The 10,631-nt window shown below is 33.7% G+C and overlaps 1 protein-coding gene across 1 annotated transcript in view; it reads left to right on the forward strand.

Annotated features, from left to right (window-relative positions):
• LOC106692996 (L-sorbose 1-dehydrogenase) overlaps window positions 1-9,350 on the forward strand; it is a 17,662-nt gene extending 8,312 nt beyond the window's left edge. Inside the window, exons 2-4 of the mRNA XM_014439294.2 lie at window positions 1,881-2,038; window positions 2,117-2,287; window positions 4,366-9,350. Coding sequence (XP_014294780.1) covers window positions 1,882-2,038; window positions 2,117-2,287; window positions 4,366-5,765 — 1,728 coding nt within the window. The 5' untranslated portion in view covers window position 1,881 and the 3' untranslated portion in view covers window positions 5,766-9,350. The remainder of the gene's footprint in view (window positions 1-1,880; window positions 2,039-2,116; window positions 2,288-4,365) is intronic.
• Window positions 9,351-10,631: the final 1,281 nt, after the last annotated feature.

Below are 10,631 nucleotides of genomic sequence, written 5' to 3' on the forward strand. Positions count from 1 at the left end.
TAGTAGGCCTCATCCAGGTAGGATAGTAGGCCTCATCCAGGTAGTGGATACCATGTGAATCCGCCTGGTTTCTGGAAAATGTTTCTTCTCCCTCAGAGTAAATATCAATAAATAAGGCGGTAGATGATGAAAATTCATAGAAATAATGATTAATTCACATAATTTAATTCATTCAATACCCAGATATACACTGCCTTCATAAATGTATCTTTGCGTTATGGTAAATACAAAATATACTGTTAAAGTTCTTGTCAAGATTCAAACAATATAATCACATTCAATAAATAAAATTTAGAAAATTTTCAATCTTAAACTTGAATTAAATATTGAATCCAAAGGTTGGGAAAATTCTTTATTTAATTAAAATGCAGAAAGGAAAAATATTTACCTGTTGGCTTTTATAAAACAATGCTGAGCACAAACATGTGGTTGTAGCTAAGGGAGTTAGGATGTCACTTCGGCAACCTCATAACTGCAACACCACCTGTTCAATCTGACCTGTTCAATCCGACCTGAATGGGTTGACTTTTATTTCGTACTGGTGCTATAGAACAAAAATTCGACCGATTAAACCATGGACCACATCAAACCGTTCCAATCGCAGGGAGGGTAGCTATAGCCAGATTGAGAATAGGTCATACGAGTTTAACTCATGCATACCTGATCAATAAGCAACTACCGCCAAAATGTCAATACTGCAATAGCGTGCTTACGGTCAGTCACATATTTGAAGAATGCCATTTCTATTACATGAACTTACGTAGATTGGGAGTGGGACCGAGTGTTTCGAATGCCCTGAATGATGACCAAAAAAACATAGAATTTTCTTAAAAAGGAATAATCTTTTGAATAAGATCTAAACCCAAAAGCTTATCATATATATTAAAAAATTCTAAAATAAGAAATTATTTTAATTTATTTAGAAATTATCTAAAGAATTTCAAATCTTAAAATATATTTTTTTTAAATATTTATTTATTGCTATTTACAACTGTACATTATAATACATTTAGTAAATCTGATCTAAGTTGAATTGGAGTGTTACAGGCGTGTAGAGAAACTACCCATTGGTAGCACACTAATGACATTTTACATTAGCTGGTCTCGTGGCCATCTTCTTTTCAGGCGTCTCGGAGGATTGTCAGGAATGGAAGAGGATGCAAGGAAATAAAGTTCGAAACGTGGGCGTTGATGACCTCAGGGTTTTACGCCCAAAAGCCCCAACCAACAACCAAAAATTCGACCCTCCCACTCTTATTAGTTTCAGTTGGTTAGCTGTAGATAATCTCTTTCCCTCTACGGAATTCAGAAATCAGCCAAAATGGAGTAAACGAAAAATAAAAAGATGCATTAATGGCCCACTCTATAATTTGTGCCCAAAAACCAACACTTGAGGGGTCGGTCACAAATTAATGCCAACTTATACCAGAAATCGTCATAGTTCTGAAAATTTGTTGCAGTACCTTAATATTCTTAAAAACAATGTACATGTATCATTTTAATTATTAGATAATATTTGTTATATTAAATTTCATTTTGGTTTTATCCATAAAGACCTAAATGTTCTTTATGTAACCGATCTAGCCCGAACCCGATATTATTCCTTCCATAATGAACTCCCTAACCACCCAAACCCACTAGTTTCTAACCTTGCTTCCTCTTCCATTCCTGGCAATCCTCCGAGGTGCCTAAAAAGAAGATGACCTCGTGACCTTATATTGTAAACTGTTTTTAGAGTTCTACTACTGGGTAGTTTCTCTACATCCTGTATCATATCATTATGTCATTATGATCAAATTTACTTGTTGTATTTTTTTTTTATACAGTTGTAAATATCAATAAATAAATAAATAAAAAATAAGAAAAAATTTTGGTTTTAGTATGGAGCTAACGATTCCAGCCTTCCTTATTTCCTTTATGAGTGCTGTCAACCTTTATTTTCCTGAGATTGTCGATCCAAATCTTAAGCCAGTTGACACACCACAATCAGAACTAGATTCGGAGTATGACTTTATAATTGTTGGGGCAGGTTCTGCCGGTAAGTGAATTGAATAACAAATAGTCAATAAGGAAAACAGAATGGATTAATATAATTAGAGTTATATTTTGATTCCAGGCTGTGTAGTGGCAAACAGATTGACGGAAAACCCAGCATGGAAAGTTCTTTTAATTGAAGCTGGGAGAAACGACGATGCAATTACAAATACTCCATATTTGAGTGTATTCTCTCAAAATAGTGAAAAGGACTGGAATTACACTTCCGTACCGCAAAAAAATGCATGTGCAGGCAAGAATATTTTCTCTTGATTTTCTGTAAGACTAACCGTTGGAATTTAGTATTTGTAGGGTTTCGGCCTTCGATTTCTGTCACTGAGTGAGCAACGGTGGTTTTGCAAAAAGCTTAAATACTCGTTTTTCTTAAGACAGCAACAAAACAGCACGAACGATTTTTATGAAACCCACCTACAGCCATCTTTTTTTTTTTCTTTTTTTTAATAATTTGTTTATTGTTATTTACAACTGTATACATATATACACATCAAATAAATTTGCTGTAAGTGATATTATGACATGATACAAACATGCGGAGAATCTACCCATTGATAGAACTTGGATTATTAGGCAGTGAAGGAGAAGCCAGGTTTGAAACGAGTTGGTTTGGGTGGTTGGGAAGTTTATTATGGAAGAATTGGTATCTGGTTCTGGCCAAATCGGCAACATAGGGGACATTGAGGTCCTGATGGATGAGTTGATTTGTGACAAAGTAAGGAGCATTAAGGATTTTACGAAGAATTTGGGACTGTAAAGATTGGATTCGAGAGGAATTAGATGGTTTACTGGAGCCCCATAGCTCAACTCCGTATGTCCAGGTAGGCCTTATAACAGTCATGAAGATCAGTCTTTTGTAATGGATTGGAAGTTTGGACCGTTCTCTAGTAAATGTTGTAATAGTCGAGCAGTTTCCTGTCTTTTCAGTCTTGTATATTCCATGTCAGTCGTTAGTCCAGATTTAGTCCTAAGTTACGGATCTGTTCAGCAGTAATAAGTGGGGTATTATAAAAAGATACTGTGGAGCAAGACGAAGGTTTACGACGAAGGGTAAATGTGATTTGGTGGGATTTATTGGAATTTATTTTAATCCTTCAGTTTTGGCACCATTCTTCAAGGGTGGTGATGTGGGATTGGAGAGATTGGGATACAATGCGAGGATCATTATTCACTGACAATAGTCATGTGTCATCGGCATACGTGGTGCGAATAGTGTTAGGATGGGTTGGGATGTCAGCTGTAAAAACTGTATAAAGGATAGGACCAAGGATACTACCCTGAGGTTGTGATTTACTAGAAAAATGCTGTCTGAGAGATAAGTACGGATAATGAGATAATATGTAAGGGGTAGGAATTTACGGATAAGCCATCTTCTTAAATTTATTTGTTCATAACTAAGAAAGTATTCATTAATAAATAAATATTATATCCACGACAATGATAGCTATTATTTTATCACCACTTTTCTTTGAACCAATTTGTACGGATCTCACGTTGCAATCATTGTTTGTCTGTTTTCCTTCTGCTCTTCTCAGTATTCCAGGACTTTTTTTTTTTTGTTACTCCCATCCTCGTCATTTCTGATATGTGGATTAAAGGTTAAGCTTTATTTTCGTGTGGTCAGCACAAAATAAAATAGTGTGAGAGATAATTTAGTAGAAAATGCATATTAGAACTGAAATAATAGAGGTTGCAGTTCAAACAATGTTTGGTAGATTGCGCTGTGGCTTATCAGCCAGTTAATTATCCTGGATACCAATAGATGGCGCCGTCTTGCCGTTCATGACAACATAATTACCCAGTACCCATAGTTGGACAAGATTTAGCTATTGTTGAAACTGATACCTAAAATTGTCATGAATAAGATATTTATTTATCAATGGTTCATTATATGTGAATATGGGTCGTATCTATGACAATTTAAGTCATTTTGCTCATCTCTGCCAGTACATTAGAAAACTATTACTGCTTTTGGACTGAACAAATATAATTCGTTATTAAATTTATATCTTTAAATATTAATGATTAAAAATATCATCAAACTCATAAGCTTCTTAAATTTGTAATAAATCATTGGAGGTGAAACATGTGGTAATTGCATTATTTTTAAATTAGAGATAAGATGATATACTATGCAGTATATCCATATTTTTTCTCCTATTAATATATTATTTGTTTCACTTACATTTATTCCATGTACCATTATTTATGTTGTTTATTAATATTACTACAAACTCAGTAAAATCTATTTAGAACTATAATTTAATGGTTCAAATTTGATATATTTATCTCAAGTAAAATATTTCTTCTTTCTAGAGCAAAATGGCGTATGTCCCTACCCAAGAGGAAGAGTGATGGGAGGTAGCAGCGCCATTAATTATATGATATACGTTAGAGGCCACAAAGAAAACTATGATGAATGGGAAAAAGCAGGAAATTCTGGGTGGGGTTACAAGGATGTACTGCCATACTTTATTAAAGCAGAAAACTATAGCATACCATCTTTAAGCTCTTCTCCACTTCATGGTAAGTCAGGTCCGCAAAGCGTTCAGTATGCACGTTACCAAAGTGGATTAGCGAGAGATTTCATCAAAGGTTCGGAAGAAATTGGGTTTCGTTATGACGACTACAACAATGGTGATCAAAGGGACGTCGTAAGTGAAATTCAATTAACCATGAAAGGCCCTCTGAGAGCTAGTACATCGAGTGCTTACTTAAACCCCATCAGAAATAGAAAAAACTTAAAAGTGATCATGGGATCTCAAGTTAAAAATATTTTGATAGAAAAAAATGTTGCCAAAGGCGTAGAATACGTCAGGGATGGAAAAACCGAAAAAGTTTATGCCAAAGAGGTAATTTTATCAGCTGGTGCCATAGATACGCCGAAACTTCTTATGCTTTCAGGAATAGGCCCCAAAGAAGAACTCGAGAAACATGGTATACCAGTTAAACGAAACCTTCCTGTGGGAAAATTATTGTGGGATCATCCTCTTATCAGTTTTTTCTTTGAAATTAGCAATGCTAATACATTCTCTCCAGACGTATGGAGGACAAACAAGAGTATAAACGAATTTACAAGGGAGAGAAAGGGGCCCCTCACTGCTATGCCTTTTGAGGTCACGGCATTTTTTAACCCATTAAAAAAGAAATCACCTCCAACGATTCAGCTGATCTACTCTATTGGATACACAGACTTGTTGTTGGGAACAGATAAGAAGTTGTTATGGGGTGTAATCGGTCTAGTTCAGCCGAAGAGTGTAGGGTCGTTGAGCTTAAACAACAATGACTACAAAACTCCTCCATTAATAGATCCAAATTTTCTGAATGAAACAGTTGACTTCGAACACGTTAGAAAAGCAGTAGACAAACTTTTCGAATTTACTAGAAGCCCGGCGATGAAAAAATATTCTCCTAAATTGACTACTGAGTTTCAACCTCTGTGTAAGGGTCTGCCAGAAAAGCAATTCAAAGATTGTGTCGTATCACGTTATGGTATCAGCTATTATCATCCGGTAGGTACAGCTCGCATGGGTCCCGTCCAAGACAAGTTTGCTGTTGTCAATCCCAGAGATCTGAAAGTGTGGGGTATTGACAATTTACGGCTTATTGACGCTTCAGTCATGCCTAACATTCCGGCAGGTAATACAAATGGCCCGACTATAATGATTGCAGAAAAAGCTGCTGACATCATCAAACAGAACTACAAATTTGCTTGATTATCTTATCTGAGTGTTTTTAGTATGTTAAATGCATACTTTTGGTTCTCCAAAAAGGTGGTAAACCATTATTACTTGACCATTTGAACGTCAATAACGCCAAAGGTACGAGTATTGACGACTCCTTATCTTAGTTTAGTTTACAACCGCACATTATTAAGCGTCTTTAAGGAGGGAATTATAGTACAAGAGCCGGTAAGAAAAAAAACGAAAACTATGTTTTTATTTTTCTAATAACATAGAAGCAGGAATAAAACATGAGTTTCAGTTTCTGCAACTGAATATGGAGACCGGTAATTTCAAATATCGTTGATACACTCTTAACATATCCATTTGAAGGCCATATCTTGTAGATTTTCGAGCGTTTTAAAATTGCAGTCAGACAACCGCGGAACTATTTGAATTAACTCTTAATATAATTAATGCTTGGAGAATTTTGAGAAATTTGAGGTCAGCAAGGAACAACATAAATAAACAAAACCATATTTATTTATTTTATGCCGACGTTTCGACCTGAGTTTCAGGTCTTCATCAGAGCTATAGAACAAAAGAGATAACAACAACATTTAGAGTAACATACAATTGAAAAGGAATAGTATACAAACAAATTCAGAATTATACAAAATATTGAATTAAATCATAAATGTTAAAAAATTGATAACTGATAATAGAATAGTACAAACTTTTAATTGATTGATATTTGTGGAATTGTATGGGAGTAAATTGAAAACAGTGACAGATGAAATATAATATCATGTAGGTAAGAAGATATGTATAATATAAGATATGCAAGTAGTGTAAAAAAAAATTGAAAAATTAAATAAATAAATGGTAAACCTATAAATAACAAACCTAAATATGTAAGGTATATAAGTTAATACTCACAATAAGTTAATACTCACAATGTAATTCAGATATAAGCCACTCACTATTTTTCATTGTTTGTCATAATGTTCAATTTGTAGATTCCATTTATTTATTTAATTTTTTAGACACTACTTGTATATCTTATATTATACATATCTTCTTACCTACATGATATTATATTTCATCTGTCACTGTTTTCAATTTACTACCATACAATTCCACAAATATCAATCAATTAAAATTTTTGTTTATTTATGTTGTTCCTTGCTGACCCCACCCCCCGACAAACTTCTCCAAGCATTAATCTACGGTCAACTATCTACACCTCATTATTAATATAATTAAATTGTAATTGTAGGACGATGGTCCATTTAACGGTCAAAAAAGGTATAAAAATATCAGAACACAATTTATTAGTAACTGACGTTTCGTCCCATTTTGTAAGGCTTCATCAGGGCTGAAACATTTTCAAAAATTATAAATTATTATACATATACAGTACGTCATATTTAAATGGTAATTTTGATCTGGTATTGATGCAGTCGATTTTTCCGTGTAGAGCGCAATTATTCAATTTAAGTTTTCACCCAATTTCACAAGTTGTTAGTTAATTTATTTTAAAAATCCATATCTCAGGAACTATGCGGAACGTATGGATGTCTGTCAGTATTCAAATTAAAGCTAGTTAAATTGACTATAAAATAATTATTAACGTTTATCTGTGTAAGCTGAGTAGTAGTTTTTAAAATATATCTCTAAGCCCATAAGACGCACATATGTCTGCCAGCACTGAAAATAAAGGAAATTTATAAACTATAAAGTAGTTTATGACACTTATCTTCGCAGGAGTAGTATTTTTTTATGATATTCACATATAATTATAAATTTGGCAAATGAAAATTTGTCTTAACAACTATAAATCAATATATTTTAGCAAATATCATGAAAACTACTATTCCTACGACGATAAACGTCATAAACTACTTCATATCCCATTAAACTAGCTTTAATTTGAGTGCTAACAGACATCTACATGTCAAATAGTTTTTGAGATATAGATTTTTCAAAATAAATTCACTAACTATTGATCTTTTAGTACATTCTGTACATTTTAATGAAATGTTGTTTTTTAAAAAGCTATATCTCGAGAACTATTGAATATAAATTGCTCTATTAGACCTTAAATTTTAGCAAATTTACTCTACTTTAAATTATGTTATCTTAGATTTTCTATTGTTATTCGTAGTTTTAAAGATATAGAGCTCCGAATGAAAAATTAATCATTTTTAACGTTTTAAAATAGCCACCATTTTCTATTCTCCCTACGTATACTTGGCAGACTCATCAATTTTGACTAGTAATTATACATAGTTTTCATTAAAGTAATCAAAAATTGGGGTGAGATAACTGTCTGTTTTCTCCTCTTGAGCTCTTGTTCTATTAAGTTTAGGTTACAGTATGTGACATTTTTCAGCTGCAGTTCCCACTCCGTTTAGTTCTTCTAACTTATAAATATCGATATTTGATATATATCTTGCATGTTTACAATCGAGGTTACTTACAGCCCCTTGTAATTTTTGCTTCATTCCCCCTTTAGTTAAAGTTCAGGTTATTTGAGATATTTCCCAACAATTTTCCACTTACGTAAGAAAATTTACTAAGAGTACATCTAATCTCTGCGTTAAAAATACATATAACTATTTTATACTTCTATATCTATTAAGGTCGTTGTTTTTCCAAAAGTATAATTCTGGGGTAGAAATTTAATCCTTGAACTTCAACTCTTTGGATACCAATGCAAAGATTTTCCTGAATTTATTGGGTCGACTTGATTCGACTGTTTCTGTAGTCTCCTTTAATTTTTTTTCAAATAAGAACTTTTTCATGTCCTTTAGAATTAAGTTTTGTAGCATTTTGGGTAATAACCTCCTCCCTTTCTGTACCAAGCTTTTTTGGGCAGTTATTCAACGTGCAATGGTTTATTTTTTAATAAGAAAATCGTTTAGTAGTTGATTTGACTATAATAAGCCTGTCTTATGCTATAAATTATTGACAATAAGAAAAGAGGGGAAAATTCCCTGTGGAGCTGAGGGAAATTAATTTTTGAACGATTTGAGAATCGGTCACCTCCACCAATTTTCGGATACCTTCGGGTCATAGATGTACAGACAGCTATAATGGTATACCTCCGTTTTGGAGGACCTAAAGTAGATATTTACCTTTAGTATTTATAAAATTGTAATTTGTTATTTATAATTTGTGGCTAACTTAATATTTTCTGCTTTAAAGTATCAAAGAAAAGTTCCCTAAACCCGACGCTTTTTTTGATCAATTCGGTAGTAGAAAATATTAAGTTAGCTACTTATCAATAGTAGAGAGGGCTTTTCAGTTTTTACAATATTATAAAATTTTCGTTTTACTTTAGAAACATTCATAGAAATCCCTCTCGTATCATTACAAAGTAGGGTTTAATGTTAATATTTAGCATCTGACTGTTTCATTTTGATGTTTGCTTCGATATTTATCAGGTTAACAAACAGTTATCTATCTTTTTTTTTTTTTCATTTCGGACTGTTGGAACTTTCATTTTCGCTGTTGGCTCTTTTAGATAGTGCTAGTACTTAGAAACAAACTTGAGCTACTTAAGTATTTTTTCTAAACTAAAATCTAATTTTACTGTATAGTAATTATTACATTAAACATATACTTGATACTAAACTGTGTTTTCTCTGATTTAATACCTTTTTCTAATGTTTTTATTAATGTTTTTAAAAAAGTCAGGTTTCGGTAAATTAAGAAAGTACAAGGTTTTATCTTGATAATTAGATTGCCATGGAATGTTTTGGACTGAAAAATTTGAATACTTGATCTATTTATTGGTCCTTTTTTTTTTTTTCTTCAATAGTTAAGAGTAAGTATTGAGTTCATGTTTAAGTTCTATTTCTTTCAAATTGTTTTAACATTCTTATTCTCAGTCAGTGCCAAATTTCTTTAAAATCAGCCAGATAGTTACGAAGAAATGTTACCAAAGATTTGTCCTTTTAATTTCACATTCTACATAACCTAAAACCAGAAATCTTTCAAAACTACTGTACAGTTTGTCGAGGTTGTTCTGAATAATAAATTCGTTAGGAGTTATAAGTTAGGAGAATAGGTTAGGAGTTGAATTGACAGAATGAGTAGGCAACTAGCCAACGGTCCTGTACGGGATGACAAGTTCTACTGGAACTAAGTGTAGGTCCTTAGGAGAGGAAGAAAAAATTTAGGAAGGAGGAGATATATAGGTAGAATATAGATAGGCGCACCGCTATGAGAACACCACCGTGTGGGTCGTGGGGGTCATCGGTGGCTACGTGATAGCTCCTGATATATGGCGGTCGTCCCTGTATTCTGGTGTCGGTGAGGACAGCAACTGTCGGTTCAGTGAGCGCTAGGAGTGCCTCCACCTCCTCTAGTTTAGGTGCAATGCCAACGTAATTATAATTGAGGACCCGAAATGAATTCATGGCGATTTTTGTCCTCTGATTTCTTTAATGATATCAGACACGAATGCCTGCATGTCTCTCATGGGTCGGGAACATAGTTCGCTGAACATCTGATTCATTTGGGTCATCAAGTTCATCATGAGAGCTGTGGATCGAGTGAGCCGTGTGGTGGTGGAAGGGGTTGCTGGGCTCCCATTTGGACCAGTTCAGAAGAAGCTGGAGAGTCCGGTACGGGCTCTGCCGCAGGTGCTGCTGTGGCCGGCTGGAGAAATGTTTATTGCTAATCACTGCCTTCTAAATAGTTAGTTCCCAGAAGGAAAAATTCACACTTCAGTTTTTTTTTTTATTTACAATCTAGTCTCATTATATACATGCTTAATTCTACGATACATTTAAGAAATACATGGCATTGTAGGCGGGAACATGTGACATCAGGGCCCTGTTTCATAATGAAAGCTAATAGTATTAGTTCATAGTACAAGTGTAGAAACTAGTGTGGTAATAATACTAATAC

The sequence above is a fragment of the Halyomorpha halys genome, unplaced genomic scaffold, assembly GCF_000696795.3.
Source record: "Halyomorpha halys isolate HHAL.00 unplaced genomic scaffold, Hhal_1.1 Scaffold82.1, whole genome shotgun sequence".
Lineage (NCBI taxonomy): Eukaryota > Metazoa > Arthropoda > Insecta > Hemiptera > Pentatomidae > Halyomorpha > Halyomorpha halys.